Source organism: Ranitomeya imitator, chromosome 1 (assembly GCF_032444005.1).
Source record: "Ranitomeya imitator isolate aRanImi1 chromosome 1, aRanImi1.pri, whole genome shotgun sequence".
In the NCBI taxonomy this organism is placed as follows: domain Eukaryota; kingdom Metazoa; phylum Chordata; class Amphibia; order Anura; family Dendrobatidae; genus Ranitomeya; species Ranitomeya imitator.
The window spans coordinates 39,029,705-39,053,624 of record NC_091282.1 but is presented as its reverse complement, the minus strand read 5'-3'; the positions used below and the strand labels follow the sequence as shown (position 1 = coordinate 39,053,624).

Here is a 23,920-nt window from a genome sequence, read left to right as displayed (position 1 = left end):
CTAGGGTTAGGATCCCTAGTGTTAGGGTCCCTAGGGTTAGGGTTAGGATCCCTAGGGTTAGGGTTAGGATCCCTAGGGTTAGGGTTAGGGTCCCTAGTAACACTAGGGATCCTAACCCTAACCCTAGGGATCCTAACCCTAACCCTAGGGATCCTAACCCTAGGGATTCTAACCCTAACCCTAGGGATCCTAACCCTAAGGGTTAGAATCCTAACCCTTAGGGTTAGGATTCCTAGGGTTAGTGATCCCTAGGGTTAGGGTTAGGATCCCTAGGGTTAGGGTTGGGGGGTGGCTTATCAGTGTGTATTCTTGTGTTTTTCTATTGAAACGCATGTGTTTAAAAACGCATGCAAACGCATGTGCTTAAAAATGCATGCGTTTACATAGACAGCAATACGTTTTTTTGCCGCAAAAAAACGCATGCTTTTGCGGCAAAAAAACGCCGCTAGAAATTACTACAGGTTGCATTTCCGCAACAAAATGCAAAACGCGGCAAAACGCATGCAAAAAAACGCATGCGTTTTTAATGTTAAGTATAGGAGAAAAAAAAAGCATGCTTTTTTTGCGCTAAAACGCAGCGGCAAAAAACGCAAATCTGAAACCAGCCTTAAAGGGGTTATTCAGAATTTAGAAAATATGGCTGCTTCCTTCCATAAACAGCGCCACATCTGTCAATAGGTCGGTATTGCAGCTCAGCTCCATTGGAGGGAGTCTAAAATCAGGACAGCCGATGTAAATAAATGCCAGCGTTAAAGCAGAAGGACACTGAACTTTATAATGAACAACCTCCCGGTAGTTAATAACACGGCGGATGGATTCTGACACTTCCATGTGAACGCTATCATTATATGGGAACATCTGGAAAGATTCTACCCCCCCCCCCCCTTCTAAAAGGGATTTCCCTCTTTATTAAAAGCACATTTCAGGAAGAAATTCCATTCCCCAGAAACGATGATTTTATCTTCTGCGACTGGAAACGTCTTTCAATTAAAGTGGGATCGTGGGACCCCAACGTATCACACTGTCCATTCTCTGACCACTATTAGACCACTGCCAAATAAAAAGGTGCCATTATTTACACTTTCTGGAACACTCCTTAAAAAATAATTATACGGAAATTACAGCATAAAGATAAATTATTGTGTTGTCGGACTAACGGAAATGTAAAGTAAATTAACTTACTAATAGACTATTCATTTGAACAGATCACTAGATTTAAAGGTGTTGTCCAGGAAGCTGATACTAATGACCCGGGTGTCTTTAAGAGAAGTAATCAAAATCAGAGCAGTGGGGGTCCGACTCCCGCCAGGGAACAGATAATGCCCTGCATCAGCCAGAAGCCGCAGATTTATCAAGTGGGTAATAGGTCTTTGATTTTGTGCCATTATCTTCCACCCTTGGCCTAATTTCTTCTGATCTTGGAAAACCCATTTAATTCTACAACTTTATTTTTCTTTTCTTTATTTACTTATTTATTTATTTTTTAAATTCCTATTATTTTTATTTCTTCTATGACTATTTTTTTTTTACTTTTATTGCTATTATTTTTATTACTTCTACGACTATTTTTTCACTTTTATTTTTTATTGCTATTATTTTTACGACTTCTATGACTATTTTATTTTATTTATTTTTTATTCCGATTATTTTTCTTACTTCTACGACTATTTTTTTTACTTTTATTTTTTTATTGCTATTATTTTTACGACTAATACAACTTTTTCTTTTCTCTTTTTTTTTAAATTCCTCTGATTATTACTTCTACGACTTTTTACTTTTATTTTTTTATTGCTATTTTACGACTTCTACGACTATTTTTCTTTCTTTTATTTTTTATTCCTATTATTTTTATTACGTCTACGACTATTTTTTTTTACTTTTATTTTTTTATTGCTATTATTTTTACGGCTTCTACGACTATTTTCTTGTATTCCTATTATTTTTATTACTTCTGCGACTTTTTTTTACTTTTATTTTTTATTCCTATTTTATTACATCTATGACTATTTTTTTACTTTTATTTTTTTTTTAATTCCTATTTTATTACTTCTACGACTATTTTTTTACTTTTATTTTTTTTTTTATTACTATTATTTTTACGACTTTATAAGGGATTCAGAGGGATCAGAAAAACAGTGTTCTGACCAACAACAAAAAAACATATTAAAAACAGCACGTAATTTGAAACATAGGACGCAGATACTCAAGGTTTATTTTATTTACGTGTGAAAATTTCAAGCTATCCCCGATTCTTAAAATAGGGGATAACTTGCTCATCACTGGGGTCCGGATTACTGCCACCCTTGTAGATCCTGTCTCCAGAAAACATAGAAAGCCAAAAACAGCACTCAAATATTTCCAACATTGGTGCTGACAATGAATGGAGCAGAGAATAAGTACACACACATGCCAATGCCCCATTCAAGACAAGAGATCGTAAAGCCCCATTCTTGGGGGTTCCAGGACCCCATTATCCGGATCACTAGGGGTTGCAGTAGGCAGACCCCCTGGCGAACAGTAATTTATCGCCTAGCCTATGGAGCATAATGAAGTTTGGTAATTACAGCAGCATCAGCCAAGTAGTGAAGTCCTGTGATTACAGCAGCATCAGCAGCCTAATGAAATCCTGTAATTAGCAGAGGATAACTTGGATATGTATAAAGGTTATCTTACCATTTTGGGAAAACAATAAGGGGTTCTCCACTACTTGGACAACCCCTTCTCAATTACCATTGGATAATACTAGCAACCTATACTCTACTTTAGCGACATTGCCCTTCCAGCGATGTTGACTGCTTAACTCCGCTGATGGGCAGCTTCACTCTCACTTCCTATGGAAGACATGGTCATGTGGACAACATCAGAGAGAAGCAGCCGCTCAAACTTTTTCCACATATCAGTTGTGTCCGAAGGAGCAGCGGTCACTGATTGGCTGCAGGGCTCACGTGACATAATGTCAAGCAACACCTGGGAGTCCTGGTGCCAACATCACAGGAACATCACAAAGACCGGAGGGGAGTACAGGCAGTTATTTTTTGGGGGGCCTGTATGGTAATTAAGAAAGTTGTCCAAGTAATAGAAAACTTCTTTAAATCTTTGTTTTCCGTTTTTACGACTGATTTTAGTTTTTATTTTAACTAACTTAGACAAGAATCGCAAAGAAATAAGACTTCCAGTGACCACCACCTATTCTGAAGACAAACTGGGCAGTGTACATGTATGGTTGAGCTTTATGGTAACGGAGATATTAAAAAAATATATATATCACGTACCTTAGCCTTCCATCCATCTTGGCCACAGACCCCGGGGCTAGGCTGTGAATATAAATCCCTGGAGAGCTGTTTTCGAGAGTAAGGCAGCAGACACCAATGCCCAAACCGACCCCGGGCTCTGCAACGAGGGCGCAGGATAGAATTAGGTACGTTGGTATAACAGTCTATGGAGCCCAAACACTGGGGCTGTAGTCATCATTTTTTGGTTATTGCATTACCTTTGTTATGAGTCACCTCCATAACGATCCGGTCTTTCGGGCCGGGACCTTTACGAGAGGCCGAGTCCCCATCTTCTGACCCGACCACAGATGCCCCAACGCTGATATGGGAGTTAGGAGAACTGGAGCGGCTCATCAATGTCGGAGTCGCACATGGGGTGAGGCTGGGACTGCGGAGCCTGGTGCGCACCGTTAACGTTATTACACCCTTCCTGAGTTGCTGGGAAGAAAAAAAAAAGGAAAAATGTTTTCCAGAACTGATAAAACATATGAGCATCCTAACATTTTCAGCTGAAAGGGATCAAGGAGCATCGTGGTCTATGGCTTCGATTGCGGTAACAAGACAATCACAGAACAAAGCTAGCCTCTGACATCTTACAAATCACAGAACTTCATTGGGTAGCTGATGCTGCTGTAATCACAGGACTTCACTAATTATCTAGTGATGCTGTAGAGCTTCCCTAGTTAGCTAGTACTGCTGTAAGCATAGGACATCACTTGTTAGCCGATGCTGCTGTAATCACAGGACTTCACTAATTATCTAGTGATGCTGTAGAGCTTCCCTAGTTAGCTAGTACTGCTGTAAGCATAGGACATCACTTGTTAGCTGATGCTGCTGTAATCACAGGACTTCACTAATTATCTAGTGATGTTGTAGAGCTTCCCTAGTTAGCTAGTACTGCTGTAAGCATAGGACATCACTTGTTAGCCGATGCTGCTGTAATCACAGGACTTCACTAATTATCTAGTGATGCTGTAGAGCTTCCCTAGTTAGCTAGTACTGCTGTAAGCATAGGACATCACTTGTTAGCTGATGCTGCTGTAATCACAGGACTTCACTAATTATCTAGTGATGTTGTAGAGCTTCCCTAGTTAGCTAGTACTGCTGTAAGCACAGGACATCACTTGTTAGCTGATGCTGCTGTAATCACAGGACTTCACTAATTATCTAGTGATGTTGTAGAGCTTCCCTAGTTAGCTAGTACTGCTGTAAGCATAGGACATCACTTGTTAGCTGATGCTGCTGTAATCACAGGACTTCACTAATTATCTAGTGATGTTGTAGAGCTTCCCTAGTTAGCTAGTACTGCTGTAAGCACAGGACATCACTTGTTAGCCGATGCTGCTGTAATTACAGGACTTCACTAATTATCTAGTGATGTTGTAGAGCTTCCCTAGTTAGCTAGTACTGCTGTAAGCATAGGACATCACTTGTTAGCCGGTGCTGCTGTAATCACAGGACTTCTCTAATTATCTAGTGATGTTGTAGAGCTTCCCTAGTTAGCTAGTACTGCTGTAAGCATAGGACATCACTTGTTAGCCGATGCTGCTGTAATCATGGGACTCCACTAATTATCTAGTGATGTTGTAGAGCTTCCCTAGTTAGCTAGTACTGCTGTAAGCATAGGACATCACTTGTTAGCCGGTGCTGCTGTAATCACAGGACTTCACTAATTATCTAGCGATGTTGTAGAGCTTCCCTAGTTAGCTAGTACTGCTGTAAGCATAGGACATCACTTGTTAGCTGATGCTGCTGTAATCACAGGACTTCTCTAATTATCTAGTGATGTTGTAGAGCTTCCCTAGTTAGCTAGTACTGCTGTAAGCACAGGACATCACTTGTTAGCCGGTGCTGCTGTAATCACAGGACTTCACTAATTATCTAGCGATGTTGTAGAGCTTCCCTAGTTAGCTAGTACTGCTGTAAGCATAGGACATCACTTGTTAGCTGATGCTGCTGTAATCACAGGACTTCACTAATTATCTAGTGATGTTGTAGAGCTTCCCTAGTTAGCTAGTACTGCTGTAAGCATAGGACATCACTTGTTAGCCGATGCTGCTGTAATCACAGGACTTCTCTAATTATCTAGTGATGTTGTAGAGCTTCCCTAGTTAGCTAGTACTGCTGTAAGCATAGGACATCACTTGTTAGCCGATGCTGCTGTAATCACAGGACTTCTCTAATTATCTAGTGATGTTGTAGAGGTTCCCTAGTTAGCTAGTACTGCTGTAATTACAGGACTTCACTAATTGTCTAGTGATGTTGTAGAGGTTCCATAGTTAGCTAGTAGTGCAGTAAGCACAGGACATCACTTGTTAGCCGATGCTGCTGTAATCACAGGACTTCTCTAATTATCTAGTGATGTTGTAGAGCTTCCCTAGTTAGCTAGTACTGCTGTAATTACAGGACTTCACTAATTGTCTAGTGATGTTGTAGAGGTTCCATAGTTAGCTAGTACTGCTGTAAGCACAGGACATCACTTGTTAGCTGATGCTGCTGTAATCACAGGACTTCACTAATTATCTAGTGATGTTGTAGAGCTTCCCTAGTTAGCTAGTACTGTTGTAAGCATAGGACATCACTTGTTAGCCGATGCTGCTGTAATTACAGGACTTCTCTAATTATCTAGTGATGTTGTAGAGCTTCCCTAGTTAGCTAGTACTGCTGTAAGCATAGGACATCACTTGTTAGCCGATGCTGCTGTAATCACAGGACTTCTCTAATTATCTAGTGATGTTGTAGAGCTTCCCTAGTTAGCTAGTACTGCTGTAATTACAGGACTTCACTAATTGTCTAGTGATGTTGTAGAGGTTCCATAGTTAGCTAGTAGTGCAGTAAGCACAGGACATCACTTGTTAGCCGATGCTGCTGTAATCACAGGACTAAACTAATTATCTAGTGATGTTGTAGAGCTTCCCTAGTTAGCTAGTACTGCTGTAAGCATAGGACATCACTTGTTAGCCGATGCTGCTGTAATCACAGGACTTCACTAATTATCTAGTGATGTTGTAGAGCTTCCCTAGTTAGCTAGTACTGCTGTAAGCACAGGACATCACTTGTTAGCTGATGCTGCTGTAATCACAGGACTAAACTAATTATCTAGTGATGCTGTAGAGCTTCCCTAGTTAGCTAGTACTGCGGTAAGCATAGGACATCACTTGTTAGCCGATGCTGCTGTAATCACAGGACTAAACTAATTATCTAGTGATGTTGTAGAGCTTCCCTAGTTCGCTAGTACTGCTGTAAGCATAGGACATCACTTGTTAGCCGATGCTGCTGTAATCACAGGACTAAACTAATTATCTAGTGATGTTGTAGAGCTTCCCTAGTTCGCTAGTACTGCGGTAAGCATAGGACATCACTTGTTAGCCGATGCTGCTGTAATCACAGGACTTCTCTAATTATCTAGTGATGTTGTAGAGCTTCCCTAGTTAGCTAGTACTGCAGTAAGCATAGGACATCACTTGTTAGCCGATGCTGCTGTAATCACAGGACTAAACTAATTATCTAGTGATGTTGTAGAGCTTCCCTAGTTAGCTAGTACTGCAGTAAGCATAGGACATCACTTGTTAGCCGATGCTGCTGTAATCACAGGACTTCACTAATTATCTAGTGATGTTGTAGAGCTTCCCTAGTTAGCTAGTACTGCTGTAAGCATAGGACATCACTTGTTAGCTGATGCTGCTGTAATCACAGGACTTCACTAATTATCTAGTGATGTTGTAGAGCTTCCCTAGTTAGCTAGTACTGCTGTAAGCATAGGACATCACTTGTTAGCCAATGCTGCTGTAATCACAGGACTTCACTAATTATCTAGTGATGCTGTAGAGCTTCCCTAGTTAGCTAGTACTCCAGTAAGCATAGGACATCACTTGTTAGCCGATGCTGCTGTAATCACAGGACTTCACTAATTATCTAGTGATGTTGTAGAGCTTCCCTAGTTAGCTAGTACTGCTGTAAGCATAGGACATCACTTGTTAGCCGATGCTGCTGTAATTACAGAACTCCACAAATTATCTAGTGATGTTGTAGAGCTTCCCTAGTTAGCTAGTACTGCTGTAAGCATAGGACATCACTTGTTAGCCGATGCTGCTGTAATTACAGAACTCCACTAATTATCTAGTGATGTTGTAGAGCTTCCCTAGTTAGCTAGTACTGCTGTAAGCATAGGACATCACTTGTTAGCCGATGCTGCTGTAATCACAGGACTTCTCTAATTATCTAGTGATGTTGTAGAGCTTCCCTAGTTAGCTAGTACTGCTGTAAGCATAGGACATCACTTGTTAGCCGATGCTGCTGTAATTACAGGACTTCACTAATTATCTAGTGATGTTGTAGAGCTTCCCTAGTTAGCTAGTACTGCTGTAAGCATAGGACATCACTTGTTAGCCGATGCTGCTGTAATTACAGAACTCCACTAATTATCTAGTGATGTTGTAGAGCTTCCCTAGTTAGCTAGTACTGCTGTAAGCATAGGACATCACTTGTTAGCCGATGCTGCTGTAATCATGGGACTCCACTAGCTGTTGTTGCTGTAATTACGCAGTTTTGTACACTGGCAGATGCTGCTGTAATCACAGGACTTCATTGGATAATGGAAATAGCATTCATGTTTTCTGCAAACTTGGCATTACTGCCTGCCCATTGAAATGAATAACTGAACATGCAAGGCATGGCAGGCGGAAATTGCTAGATTGGATGATACTGTCTCTTTACAGAGTGGCTCTCCACTTTGGCTTACAAATGGGGGTCCTAAGAGGGCAACCTCCCACTGTAGCATCTATAATTTCTAACAGGGAATATGGAAATGGGGCGTCTTTAGAAGAAAAACCCTTTAACCATTAAACTTAGCATTAGGGCCATAGTTTAAACCAAATTTCTAATCAAAATCTAAACACCCTAACACGAAATCTACCATTAAAGTAAGACACAGAAAATGTAATTCCACAATCTAAACACTACCCCATTAAAATAAATCCTCATATAAGATGTTAAAACAAGAAAAAAAATTGTTGTGTCCATATATAAAATCAGTCCTAAACATGGCGTTTTCTGGTTGCTTTATGCAGCAACAGACTTTTATTATACTTTAGGCTTAAAAAAAAAACCAAAACATTCGAAATGCAAAATTTAGTTCCATTTCTTATCGCAGTCTAGACCATTGTACAAGACGTGGCCCCCTACATATGGAGAAGCAGATTAACGGGGGGGGGGGGGGGGGGGGGATTGTTGACTTTATTTAGTGGTTATCTGGAGTCTGTAAGGAGTGACTGTGTTATATCGAGGTGTGTGAACCATCACTATAATCACCCCCAAGTCATATCCATAGGAAGGTGGAAAATGGTGAAGATAAGCCGTATCAATGGCCGCAGGACAAGGGCAGAGAACAATGCTGGAGCTTAGATTCAGGGGCCCCGTTCCTTGTAGGATCCCGCTACCATACCTTAAAAGTATGAATGGCCTCCTGATGCGTCGTCCCTTGTAACGACTCTCCATTCACTTCCAGGATTTCATCTCCTGCAAAATTATTCAATAGTCAATAAACTTTAAATAAATCAATTGTGAGAGAATATAAGACACTTTGTGAATATGCTCCTTTTTCCTTTTAAGAGCCACTCCTTCCCTGCCTCCTGAAATCATCATTCACTCTGAAAAATAGCAAAAAATGGCAGCAACAGCTTTCTAATACATTTATCTCACCCCCAGAGCTGGATTTACAGCTACACTGCTCAGTACTGGCAATTTCTAAGCGATCACCAAAGAATTTATGACCGATCCGCTACAATCAGGTGATCGCCAGGATGGCTTCATTGCAAAAAAAAAAAAATAGGGTTGTCATATTGGTGCACTGTATTAAGGTAATGCACACATATACTCCACATAAATATTAGTGAGATTTTTTTTTTAATTATTCATGAATGAATATTAAATTGCACAAGGTTTGTGAGGACAGCGAGCGACTGGATGTCTCATCTTCTTCCTTATCTAGGTCACATGCCCGATGCTGAAAGTATTAAAAAATGTAAGCGTTTGCTTCTCTGATGAGATGAGGAAGGACAGATGAGCGTGAAGTCCTCGGATGAAATAAATACAGGAATTATGTAGGTCAGGGACTCCTCTGTCGCACTGTTAAAAGCACAGAGAAAGGCAAAGCCACAATGGGGTTTAGTGGAGCCGATTAGGAAAACTCCTAGGCTATGTGTAGCAGAACGATCGATGGAAGAATAGATCAGAGGAACGATGGTTAGCAGGACAGATTGGCAAAATGATCAATAGTGGTATAGATTGGAGGAATGGTTGTTTGTAGGATAGATCGACACAACGATCGTTAGTAGGATAGATCGGCAGAACGATCGTAAGTAGGATAGATCGGCAGAACGATCGTTGGTAGGATAGATCGGCAGAACGATCGTTAGTAGGATAGATCGGCAGAACGATCGTTAGGATAGATCGGCAGAACGATCATTAGTAAGATAGATCGGCAGAACGATCGTGAGTAGGATAGATCGGCAGAACGATCGTTAGTAGGATAGATCGGCAGAACGATCATTAGTAGGATAGACCAGCGGAATGATCATTAGTAGGATAGATCGGCAGAACGATCGTTAGTAGGATAGATCGGCAGAACGATCGTTAGTAGGATAGATCGGCAGAACGATCGTTAGTAGGATAGACCAGCGGAACGATCATTAGTAGGATAGATCGGCAGAACGATTGTTAGTAGGATAGATCGGCAGAACGATCGTTAGTAGGATAGATCGGCAGAACGATCATTAGTAGCATAGATAGGCAGAACGATCATTAGTAGGATAGATCGGCAGAACGATCATTAGTAGGATAGACCAGCGGAACGATCATTAGTAGGATAGACCAGCGGAACAATCGTTAGTAGGATAGACCAGCGGAACGATCGTTAGTAGGATAGATCGGCAGAACGATCGTTGGTAGGATAGATCGGCAGAACGATCGTTAGTAGGATAGATCGGCAGAACGATCGTTAGGATAGATCGGCAGAACGATCATTAGTAAGATAGATCGGCAGAACGATCGTGAGTAGGATAGATCGGCAGAACGATCGTTAGTAGGATAGATCGGCAGAACGATCATTAGTAGGATAGACCAGCGGAATGATCATTAGTAGGATAGATCGGCAGAACGATCGTTAGTAGGATAGATCGGCAGAACGATCGTTAGTAGGATAGATCGGCAGAACGATCGTTAGTAGGATAGACCAGCGGAACGATCATTAGTAGGATAGATCGGCAGAACGATTGTTAGTAGGATAGATCGGCAGAACGATCGTTAGTAGGATAGATCGGCAGAACGATCATTAGTAGCATAGATAGGCAGAACGATCATTAGTAGGATAGATCGGCAGAACGATCATTAGTAGGATAGACCAGCGGAACGATCATTAGTAGGATAGACCAGCGGAACAATCGTTAGTAGGATAGACCAGCGGAACGATCGTTAGTAGGATAGATCGGCAGAACGATCGTTAGTAGGATAGACCAGCGGAACGATCGTTAGTAGGATAGACCAGCGGAACGATCATTAGTAGGATAGACCAGCGGAACGATCGTTAGTAGGATAGACCAGCGGAACGATCATTAGTAGGATAGATCGGCAGAACGATCATTAGTAAGATAGACCAGCAGAACGATCATTAGTAGGATAGACCAGCGGAACGATCGTTAGTAGGATAGACCAGCGGAACGATCATTAGTAGGATAGATCAGAGAAACGATCATTAGTAGGATAGATCAGAGGAACGATCATTAGTAGGATAGACCAGCGGAACGATCGTTAGTAGGATAGACCAGCGGAACGATCATTAGTAGGATAGATCGGCAGAACGATCATTAGTAAGATAGACCAGCAGAACGATCATTAGTAGGAGTTATTAGCAGAATGACTGTAAGAATTATCGGCTGTTGAACGATCGCTCCCAATCATTGTCCAATATAAACAGGCTTAGAGGCAAACTACAAAGAGAAAATGCTTGTTTGTCATTAATTGTTTCTTTCATGTGGGCTTCAGTCGCCAGCAAATCCCCTCATAATACATTGGGTATGTGCTGTAAAAAAAATGTAAACTGTGAATGTGAACATCTGCCAGGAGTTTGGATGTCCGTGTGTGGGGTTCCCCCTGCTCCTCCGGTTCCCCCCTACACCACACACACACTGATTTAGGTTGTGAGCCCCACTGACCGAACATAAATAATATAAATAGATATATCAATACAGGTCATTACAAGTGAGCAGTGAGTGTGAGAGTAGAGGAACAGGACATGGGTAAGTGTCCACACCGCTGTCTGCCCCATTCACGCCGCTCGCTACCTTCTTTAAGTCTCCCGTCAGCAGCTGCGGCTCCATTGGAGAAGATGGTTTTCACGAAGATCCCCATGCGACCTCTGGCTGAATCCTGACCTCCAACAATGCTGAACCCAAGACCCTGATCACAGGCAAAGAGGTCATTAGTAGCTTATACTACACTGATTATAGGACGTAATAATGGGAACAAAGCAGAAAAATAATCAGCAGTATTGGTCAGATTTGTGGGGCTTTTCACATCATATCTCAGTTTTCGTGTTGCAGACAACCATCTCCTTCTTCCCAACTAGAAAAGTTATCACCACCTGCCATGTTACAGATGAGTGGAGATGCAGCCTGGGCACCTTTCACTATCTCGCTTATGCTGCTGTAATCACAGGACTTCATTGGCTATCCTATGCTGCTGTAATCACTGGATTTCATTGGCTATCCTATGCTGCTGTAATCACAGGACTTCAATGGCCAGCCAGTGCCGTTGTAATCACAGGACTTCATGGCTATCCTATGCTGCTGTAATCACAGGACTTCATTGCCTATCCTATGCTGCTGTAATCACAGGACTTCAATGGCTATCCTATGCTGCTGTAATCACAGGACTTCATTGGCTATCCTATGCTGCTGTAATCACAGGACTTCATTGGCTATCCTATGCTGCTGTAATCACTGGATTTCATTGGCTATCCTATGCTGCTGTAATCACAGGACTTCATTGGCTATCCTATGCTGCTGTAATCACAGGACTTCAATGGCCAGCCAGTGCTGCTGTAATCACAGGACTTCATGGCTATCCTATGCTGCTGTAATCACAGGACTTCATTGGCTATCCTATGCTGCTGTAATCACAGGACTTCATTGGCTATCCTATGCTGCTGTAATCACTGGATTTCATTGGCTATCCTATGCTGCTGTAATCACAGGACTTCATTGGCTATCCTATGCTGCTGTAATCACAGGACTTCAATGGCCAGCCAGTGCCGTTGTAATCACAGGACTTCATGGCTATCCTATGCTGCTGTAATCACAGGACTTCATTGGCTATCCTATGCTGCTGTAATCACAGGACTTCAATGGCCAGCGAGTGCTGCTGTAATCACAGGACTTCATGGCTATCCTATGCTGCTGTAATCACAGGACTTCATTGGCTATCCTATGCTGCTGTAATCACAGGACTTCATTGGCTATCCTATGCTGCTGTAATCACTGGATTTCATTGGCTATCCTATGCTGCTGTAATCACAGGACTTCATTGGCTATCCTATGCTGCTGTAATCACAGGACTTCAATGGCCAGCCAGTGCTGCTGTAATCACAGGACTTCATGGCTATCCTATGCTGCTGTAATCACAGGACTTCATTGGCTATCCTATGCTGCTGTAATCACAGGACTTCAATGGCCAGCCAGTGCTGCTGTAATCACAGGACTTCATGGCTATCCTATGCTGCTGTAATCACAGGACTTCATTGGCTATCCTATGCTGCTGTAATCACAGGACTTCAATGGCCAGCCAGTGCTGCTGTAATCACAGGACTTCATGGCTATCCTATGCTGCTGTAATCACAGGACTTCATTGGCTATCCTATGCTGCTGTAATCACAGGACGTCATTGGCTATCCTATGCTGCTGTAATCACAGGACTTCATGGCTATCCTATGTTGCTGTAATCACAGGACTTCATGGCTATCCTATGCTGCTGCAATCACAGTACTTCATGGCTATCCTATGCTGCTGCAATCACAGGACTTCATGGCTATCCTATGCTGCTGTAATCACAGGACTTCATGGCTATCCTATGCTGCTGTAATTACATTTGACTAGTTGATACTGCAGGGAAGAGGTTTTTACCTTTCTGCACTATGCTGAATTGAATACGGTATGTAGCACATCAAGTGAATAAAGCTGATAAATATCATAGAATCTATTCTTTAATTTTAGATTAAAAACTTGAATTCACACACTGAAAATTATAAGGCTGGTGAGAAAACTAATTTAAAGGGGTAGTCCCACTAAATTACCATTCTTGTATGACTGCAAGTGATCAAACTGCTGGGACTCATTAATCACAAGGACAGTTATCCCAAAGTGCCCCCAGCTGTATTCACTTCCACGGGACTGAGCTGAGCCACTAAAAATGGCAAAAAGTCTTAGTGGCAAAATCCCTTTAATTCTAATTTACATACACAATCAGGACCTTTCAGAGGACTTCTTGTCTCACCTGACCCGACTCGTCTGATTTAATAAACACTTACTATTCTCCATGTAAAACAAACTATCGAGAACTTTCGCTATTGTGTTGCTTTTCAGTGACTCCTCCTAGAAGTCTATAAATAAATGGACAACTGGGCGTTACTAACAATTACTTGTTAAAGAGGTGTGACCCTCTACGGCCTGTCATTGTCAACACGGATTGGACAGAGTATACAGGTGCAAGCCCCTCCCCCATTTAGGCCACACCCACTCAATTTTTTATCTAAATTTCTAGGCGAAAAAGGCGCGGTATGGAAGACTGTCTGTCCATAACGTATGGGAGGTGTAGAAAAATAACAAGTGGCCGATGCAGACACTGGCGGGTTGGAGTCCTGATTTAAGGGACATCATTCCAATAAAAGCGTATGTCTAAATCAGTTATTCCCATGGTCGGGATTACCTTCCCCTGTCCTTTCATTAGGACGATATTAGAGATGATAGACGGCTGAGCGAGCCTCCAGGGGGACTCCACCTGTGCCGTGCTTAGAGATCGCGCGGTCTTCTTGACAATAGCATATTCCTGGTAAAAATAATAAAAATTAAAAATTAGATTAGAATTAATTTCTATGATTTTCCAATGTTATTTTTTTTTATGAACAACATAACCTTTTTTTATTTATCATCCAGGTATTCCATAATTATTTTTTTTGTAATATACTACATTACTTTATTCTCTCCCGAAAACTGTGCTGCAGGGAAGTTTCAATGACAAATTCATGCTCCTTTAACAGCTGCTTTTAACTGCTGCTCAGCAAGATCCATTTGAAATATTCAATACTTCTGTGTACAGAAATTCCTCTGCATGAGTATCATATTTGGGAGCAGAGAGTCTCTTACAAGAATATTTGAACATTAGGAAATTTAGTCTGTGAAAGGGACCTTTCACCATCGGAGCTTCTCCGGTCCCCACCAGACAGAGCAGCAGACGAAAGCAGCTTCTGGGCATTGAAACAACACTGTTTGGGAGAGAAGGAAACAAAGCAAGGTAATGAAGTATGCTACAAAAATTCACAGCTTTGCAATGTCTGGAGAAGAAATAAAAATAAATTAAAAAGTTTTAGTTACTGTTTGACTTTCAGCACTATGTAAAAAAAAAAAGAAAAAAAAAAAGTTTTTGTTTCTGACCGTTGGTGCCTCCACCGATCAGCTGATTCACGATGCTCTGGAAGTGGGACGGTTCCATACATTGCGAATGGTACAGCAAGTTAGCTTTGATTCACATGCAGTACCATTCACAGCCACTATACAAGGTATGGCACTGTGCTACTTCGTTCAATCAGCTGATCGGAGTGTGCACCAGGAGTCAAATCTGCACCGACTCGGACATCCTCACCAGTCAGTAGGGCACAGCTCCATACCCTATTTAGTGACCACTCCTGGGTACAGTCCACTAGATCCTATTTTAACTTCACATTTCCACCATTATACAGAGGAGGAGTGAAATATAAAGAAGTGCAAATAATAAGCATCATGACTACCTCTAATATTTTCTAGTCCAAACTGCTACAGGTACAAGGACACATTTCCAAAACCAAGGTAGGGTGAAAGCATTGGCATATAATAAAGGGGGCAGAACTCAGGGCAGTGCTATGAGGTGGTGGTGGATCGAGCTGTCCATAATACAAAACTGCGATATAAAGAGAACCTGTTGGGATGATTTTATTGATGAAAATAGTGGTACGGCTGTGTAGGTCACAATCCAACAAGAAAAATGATACCCATCTTGTAGAGATCGGAAGTGCCAGCGCTGAGATATCAAGCTTTAAAGCCACATGCAGATTAGCCTGGAAGTGTGTTGGGGGCGTGTCACTGCACGCATATCAATCCTCCCCCAATACACTTCCAGGCTAATTTGCATGAAACTTTAAAGCTTGATTTCTCAGCACCAGCACATCAGATTACAACAGGAAAAGTGTCATTTTTCTCACTATACTAACAGCTATACAGTCATACCACTAGTTTAAGTAGTAAAATCATCCTTTAAAAATATTTTTTTCTGTGTATGATGACTGCAATTTTTCTGTGTTATAATAGATAATATATCCAGTTGTAGCTATGACGATGGAGTATTCAAGACGTCATAATACTGGCCAAACACAGCTGGATGCTACCAGATCTTAAAAGGAAGATGTTGGGGAAACTAAGACTTCGGTATGGGGTGGATATCAACGCCCCGATTGTTTGTTCTGCTGAGAGGTATCTGGTAGCAGCTTTTTCTCGCTTTCCACTGAAATAAACATTGCACAGCATCCTTACACTTAAGTAGTAAGCCCTAGGTAAAAAGGCGAGATATTTTATCGCCCCACCAGCTGACTAAATTGGTCACCGTTTTGCGCCGTTTTCACCGAGCCCTTCATCAGGTTTTAGAAATGTGTTTAATTTCCTCAATAATACACACAACTTACATAGATGTGATCAGGATGACGTAAAGGGATGAAAAAAAAAGATGAAAAAATAATAAAAAGAGTCCAAGATAGAAAAAAAAAGTGAGAAATTGGTAAATTAAAGTACACACGTGCCAAAACTACACATTTACTACAGACGAACCTAAAGCGGATCGGTCAGCAGTATCACACCCAGTAACTTCAAAGTGGAAGATATTTTACCAAGATCATGTAATCAGCACTACAGAGATTTTATCTAGACCACTTTATATTTTTTGCATTTTTATTATTTTTCAACCCTTTTATTTTCCAACAGCCATCTTTTTTTTTTTTCCCGTCGGCATAAGAGGTTTTTTTTTTTCTTTTTTTGCATGACATTTTTTCGCTTTACCATTCAATGTACTGAAAAAAAAAAAAATCAAAATAGAGTAAAATGATGGAAGAAAAAAGCCATTCTTCAGTTTCTTTTTCTTTTATGGGCCTGTGTGCGCAGGAAAACGATTCTTCAGGTCAGTACAATTTTTATATATTTTCGATTTTTAAAAAAATAAAAATTATGAAACCCCCCCCTGGTTTCAGAATGATTTAGAACCTTTAAATTTTTCCCCACTGATGAATCTTTAGGGTTTATTTTTTTATGGCATAAGTTGTACTTTTTCTTTATACCATACAGACTTTTTTTTAAATAATTTTTCATGTGAATTTTTGCAGGAGGCAAGGTGACTATACAGCAATTCCGGTATGTTATTTTTTTTATGTAAAAAAAAACCACATGTGAATTAGATGATTGTATAAAGTGGAAGATCGGACTTTTACGGACACGGCGGAAGAAAATATGCCCATTTTTGTGTGATTTTATACGTTAGGTTTTTCCATTTTTTATTTTTTACATATTTTTTGGTCCCCTTAGGGCACTTGCAGTAATAGGTTAGTATTTCGGTATATTGCCAATTTTGGGATCTCCCCACAGGACTATACTAGGGACTGCTCACCTGTCGGGATCCGGTGGAGTCCAGCTGCTGCGGCAGGGAATGTTTCCGAGCTCCATGTGGAAATTTATCGCCTTTATCAATATAGAAGTCTCCATTACCCACCGCCAGTTCATCGTCCTCACCCACCGACTCCAGACGGCTGCCGCTCCCTGTAAGAGAAGCACGACACGCTCCATATTATCGGATGTCATCGCACACACGGTAATTCTCAGGAATCCGATAAAACTAACATACTCAGTGGAATAGCCCACAGTTACAGCGTATAAACCTCCCACTGGGATCTGCAAGGTTTTATAGAGGATGCGAATATCAGCACAACGGATGAAGATGACATATGGTGAGGACTCCACAAAAGGATAGGTTTTCAGGCAGCTAATATTTGGTTTGCTTTTGCAGCAGCTTCTTGGCATTGAGCTGCTCAGCCTCCTGTTAATCCGTATAGGCAAGTTTGTCTCTTGGGAATTGTTAAATGGGCAGTAAAAGATTATTCCCTTCTTAGTCACTCGTGGTGGAGACAAGAATGTGTGGGTCTATACGTCGGTAACAAAGCCGCGCCGGCCGCGCTGTGAACTTTCCTGAACGCCCACAAGACTTAATGATAGTTCCAGAAATTGCATATATGAGATGGATAACTAGACATTTATTCCTCCTGAATTGTTCCCCATCACCTGTGAGTGATACTATTGAGAAGTGGAAGGAACCGCAGCAACTCAGCCACGAAGTGGAGACCCCATAATGATACAGAGTGGGGGGCCGGGTGCTGAGGAGCAGAGGGCAGAGAAGTCACCACCGCTCTGCTGACCCCATAACTAAGGAGTCCAGACATCCTCTGGTGTAACATCAGCACAAACACTGCGCCCCTCCCGGGAGCTTCATGGCCGAGCAGCCGTACATCACCAAGCACAATGCCGAGCGTCGGATGGAGTAGTGTAAAGCCGCCACCACTGGACTGTGGAGGAGACATTCTGTGCAGTGACGGATCACAGTTCTATATCAGGCATCTGATGGAGGAGCTTGGGTTTGGTGATTACAGAGGAACGTTACCCCCTGACTGCCTTGTGCCCCATGTAAAGTTTGGAGAAGACTCTTTTCTGTTCCCCATGACTGTGCCCAGAGCACAAGCTCCACTCAAACATGGCTGGAGGAGTTTGGTGTGAAAAAAACATGAGTGGCAGCACAGAGTTTGGACCTCAGCCTCATTCAACGCCTATAATGAGGACTGTGAGCTCGGCCTCCCCCCATCATCAGGGTCTGACCTCACCAATGCCCTACTGGGTGAAGGGGCAAAAATTCCCAATAACTTGTAGATATCCTTCCCGGAAGAGCAGGTGCCGTTCTATCTGCTGACGGTCTGCCTCCATATTAATGTCCATGGAGGTAGAAGGGGAGGGAATGTGGAGGGGGCACACACTTTTACCCACACCGTGGACCTTGGTGCATGTTGTACTACATACCTTGTGATCTACTTCGGTACTTCAGAAGACCATTTCCTAAGGTGGGACTCCTGCACAGACCTTTGGTGTCATCCACCGATGCTTCTTGAAAATGGTCAGTCTCGGGAACCTGGAAGAAATGTATTGAGAACATCAGAAATAATGAACGTTGTAATAAGAACTTATACAATATGGTTATGATTGCTGGGGGTCCAACCACTGGGACACCACCAGTCCTGAGAATGCAGCTCAGAAATGCCCCGTTACAGTGGAGCAGCGGTCACACACAAGTTCTATCACTTTATTCATTGTCTACGGGACTGTGACATAGCCGAGCAATAATTTCACGGGATCTCAAGAAGGTACCGAAACAAATTTTACGAGTCTTCAGGATCGGTGGAGCCCGTAGATGTTGGACCATCAGCAATGGCAGATGGTAATTTGCCCATTTGGGTCTGACCCCTTAATCATCCTAATGCTATCAGAGTCGTCTACCGTACGCCTTCTACACTCAATGGTCGATGTGAAAAAGGGTAAAAGGTTTTTTTTGTTTTTTTTTCCGGTTTATGGAAGGAATTCAATTTTATAGACTGGTGATCAAATGATTTCATGATTTTCATTACTGTAGGGAGAGACACACTGACAAAAATAAAGCTTTCTGTCTGTGAATTATATTATTTTAACACCACCAGTCTCCTATGTGAAAAAATCAACAGGATAGATACCAGTACAGTAAAGAAGTATTCTCCAATGATGAAGGCTGGCAGCAAACTAACACATACATTTACCGAGAAAGGAAAATTGAGGGATAAGGTAATCATGAAAAAGCATTCTTTCTAATATCAGTGGTGTTATCCTGCCTATCTAGTCTCCTGCAGTACAGCAGAACTGTGTAACATTGATTGTAACTACAAAGGCTTGTATGCTATTACTACATCCCCTGGCAAAAACTATGGAATCTCCGGCCTTGGAGGATGTTCATTCAGTTGTTTAATTTTGTAGAATAAAAGCAGATCACAGACATGGCACAAAACTAAAGTCATTTCAAATGGCAACTTTCTGGCTTTAAGAAACACAAAGAAATCAAGAACAAAAAAATGTGGTAGTCAGTAATGGTTACTTTTTTTTAACCAAGCATAGGGGAAAAATTACGGAATCACTCAATTCTGAGGAAAAAATTGCGGAATCACCCTGTAAATTTTTCAGAAAAGCCGGTAATTCAATTCCCGGCTTTTGCTATCTCCTCATCAAACCCGACAGGATATGAGACATGGTTACAAACAGTAAACCATCTCATATCCCTTCTTTTATTACATATTCCTCTTTAGTAATGTAAGAAGTGTCTTTGTGCAAAATTTGGTGGCTCTAGGGGTTAAAATAAAGGGTTAAATCAAGGAAAAAAACTGGCGTGGGCTCCCGCACAATTTTCTCCGCCAGAGTAGTAAAGCCAGTGACTGAGGGCAGATATTAATAGCCTGGAGAGGGTCCATGGTTATTGGCCCCCCCCTGGCTAAAAACATCTGCCCCCAGCCACCCCAGAAAAGGCACATCTGGAAGATGCGCCTATTCTGGCACTTAGCCTCTCTCTTCCCACTCCCGTGTAGCGGTGGGATATGGGGTAATAAAGTGTTAATGTCACCTTGCTAATGTAAGGTGACATTAAGCCTGGTTAATAATGGAGAGGTGTTAATAAGACACCTATCCATTATTAATCCAATATTACTAAAGGGTTAAAAAACCCACACACATTAGGAAAAAAGTATTAAAAAAAAATACCGCTATGTCATCATCTCGCAAGACCGCAATGCATTCTTGGCACCGGAGCGTCGCGAGGAGCATCGGTAAAGGCCTCGGCTGGATCCGGGGGCCGATGGAAGGTGAGTATAACTATTTTTTATTTTAATTTTTTTTTTTTTTTAACAGGGATACGGTGCCCACATTGCTATATACTACGTGGCTGTTATATACTATGTGGGCTGTGTTATATACTGCATGGGCTGTGTTATATACTACACCTCTGTGCTATATACATCTCTGTGCTATATACTACGTGGCTATGGTATATATTACGTGGCTGGGCAATATACTACATCGCTGTGCTCTATACTACGTCTCTGTGCTAATACTACATGGCTGTGCAATATACTACGTTGCTGTGCAATATATTACGTGGCTGTGCAATATATTACATGGCAGGGCAATATACCACGTGGGCTGCGTTATATACTGCGTGGGCTGTGTTATATACTACGTGGCTGGGCAATATACTACATCGCTGTGCTCTATACTACGTGGCCTGTGTTATATACTGCATGGGCTGTGTTATATACTACGTCTCTGTGCTATATACTACGTGGCTGTGCTATATACTACGTGGCTGTGCAATATATTATGTGGCTGTGCAATATACTACGTGTGTATTGCTATATACTAAGGGGGCTGTGCTATATACTGCGTGGCTGGGCAATATACTAGGTGGGCTGTGCTATATACTACGTGGGCTGTGCTATATACTATGTCTCTGTGCTATATACTACGTGGCTGTGCAATATATTACGTGGCTGTGCAATATATTACATGGCTGGGCAATACACTACGTGGCTGGGAAATATACTACGTGGGCTGTGCTATATACTACGTGGGCTGTGTTATATACTACGTGGGCTGTGTTATATACTACGTGGGCTGTGTTATATACTACGTGGGCTGTGTTATATACTACGTGGGCTGTGTTATATACTACGTGGGCTGTGTTATATACTACGTGGGCTGTGTTATATACTACGTGGGCTGTGTTATATACTACATGGGCTGTGTTATATACTACGTGGGCTGTGTTATATACTACGTGGGCTGTGTTATATATTACGTGGGCTGTATGGTCCTTGGCTGTGCTATATTTCTCTGCAGTATCTGTGCATCATGAATCGTGGTATGTGTTAAAGAGGGGGGCCCACTGAGACTCTTTCGCCCGGGGCCCTCAAAAACCTGGAGCAGGCCCTGGCTTCAATGATTGTTCGCGACCGGGCGTGACCAATCAGCGACAGGCGCAGTCCGGCCATGAATTGGCGCGGAATTTGAACCACGCTTCGCTAATTGGTCGCACCCAGGCCAGCCGAATCCTGTGTATAAATTGCATTATTCCCATGGATCCATTCTATGTCCATTCTGCTAGCTGGCGAGAAAATCTCACTGTACGGATGCTATACGGATGACACACGGATAATTTTTTGAGAAATAATCGCATCCTCGCGTTAAATATGGATCACTGTTCAGGAACTTTTCTGCATATTACGCCTGTAAAAAACATGGTCATGTCTCCACTTCTCAACACTTGTGATCACTTTTCAGCACTAGTGGCCAGTTCTCCACTTCTCCGCACCAGTGGCCACTTCTCCAGTTCTCTGCACCAGTAGCCACTTCTCCACACAAGCGGCCACTTCTCCCACTTCTCTGCACCAGTGGCCACTTCTCTGCACAAGTGGCCACTTCTCTGCACCAGTGGTCACTTCTCCAGAGGCCACTTCTTCACTTCTCTGCACCAGTGGCTGCTTCTCCGCACAAGTGGCAGCTTCTCCGCACAAATGGCAGCTTCTCTGCACCAGAGGCCACTTCTCCGCACAAGTGGCCACTTCTCTGCACCAGTGGCCACTTCTCCCACTTCTCTGCACCAGAGACCACGTCATTTCTCTGCACCAGAGGCCACTTCTTCATTTCTCTGCACCATTGGCCGCTTCTCCCACTTCTCTGCACCATTGGCCGCTTCTCCCACTTCTCCGCACCAGTGGCCACTTCTTCACTTCTCTGCACCAGTGGCCACTTCTTCACTTCTCCGCACAAGTGGCCACTTCTTCACTTCTCTGCACCAGTGGCCACTTCTTCACTTCTCCGCACCAGTGGCCGCTTCTCCCACTTCTCTGCACCAGTGGCCGCTTCTTCACTTCTCCGCACAAGTGGCCGCTTCTCCCACTTCTCTGCACCAGTGGCCGCTTCTTCACTTCTCTGCACCAGTGGCCGCTTCTTCACTTCTCTGCACCAGTGGCCGCTTCTTCACTTCTCTGCACCAGTGGCCACTTCTTCACTTCTCCGCACAAGTGGCCGCTTCTCCCACTTCTCCGCACCAGTGGCCGCTTCTCCCACTTCTCTGCACCAGTGGCCGCTTCTTCACTTCTCTGCACCAGTGGCCACTTCTTCACTTCTCTGCACCAGACGCCACTTCTTCACTTCTCTGCACCAGTGGCCACTTCTTCACTTCTCTGCACCAGTGGCCGCTTCTCCCACTTCTCTGCACCAGTGGCCGCTTCTTCACTTCTCTGCACAAGTGGCCACTTCTTCACTTCTCTGCACCAGTGGCCACTTCTTCACTTCTCCGCACCAGTGGCCGCTTCTCCCACTTCTCTGCACCAGTGGCCGCTTCTTCACTTCTCCGCACAAGTGGCCGCTTCTCCCACTTCTCTGCACCAGTGGCCGCTTCTTCACTTCTCTGCACCAGTGGCCGCTTCTTCACTTCTCTGCACCAGTGGCCGCTTCTTCACTTCTCTGCACCAGTGGCCACTTCTTCACTTCTCCGCACAAGTGGCCGCTTCTCCCACTTCTCCGCACCAGTGGCCGCTTCTCCCACTTCTCTGCACCAGTGGCCGCTTCTTCACTTCTCTGCACCAGTGGCCACTTCTTCACTTCTCTGCACCAGACGCCACTTCTTCACTTCTCTGCACCAGTGGCCACTTCTTCACTTCTCTGCACCAGTGGCCGCTTCTCCCACTTCTCTGCACCAGTGGCCGCTTCTTCACTTCTCTGCACCAGTGGCCGCTTCTTCACTTCTCCGCACAAGTGGCCACTTCTTCACTTCTCTGCACAAGTGGCCACTTCTTCACTTCTCTGCACCAGTGGCCGCTTCTTCACTTCTCTGCACCAGTGGCCGCTTCTTCACTTCTCTGCACCAGTGGCCGCTTCTTCACTTCCCTCCACCAGTGGCTGCTTCTCGGCACTTGTAGTCAGTTCTCCATTGGCAGCATGAAATAATCATCTCCGCATTTGGAACCTCCACTTACTTCTATGGCAAACCCAACTGCGTATGAAAACCCCCTGTAAAAACTTTTTTTCCTATCATATTGGCATAAAACAATAAATTATGCAAACTCAAAAAAAAAAACTAATCTACAAAAATTCATCTCCAACACTAACACTTTATATGGGATAAATATATAGCGTATCTAATAAACTGTGTCCCCCCCACCCATATCTGTCTGTTCAGATCAATAC

General features: G+C 42.9%; 1 protein-coding gene across 3 annotated transcripts in view; it reads right to left on the bottom strand.

Moving 5' to 3' along the window:
- PDZD2 (PDZ domain containing 2) overlaps positions 1–23,920 on the bottom strand; it is a 235,428-nt gene that overhangs the window by 52,656 nt on the left and 158,852 nt on the right. For all 3 annotated transcript variants that reach the window (XM_069745997.1, XM_069745995.1, XM_069745996.1), the window contains exons 6-12: positions 18,680–18,788; positions 17,226–17,374; positions 14,250–14,369; positions 11,612–11,726; positions 8,716–8,789; positions 3,491–3,710; positions 3,273–3,390 (exon numbers count right to left, since the gene is read on the bottom strand). In XM_069745997.1, the coding sequence (XP_069602098.1) occupies positions 3,273–3,390; positions 3,491–3,710; positions 8,716–8,789; positions 11,612–11,726; positions 14,250–14,369; positions 17,226–17,374; positions 18,680–18,788 (905 nt within the window). The remainder of the gene's footprint in view (positions 1–3,272; positions 3,391–3,490; positions 3,711–8,715; positions 8,790–11,611; positions 11,727–14,249; positions 14,370–17,225; positions 17,375–18,679; positions 18,789–23,920) is intronic.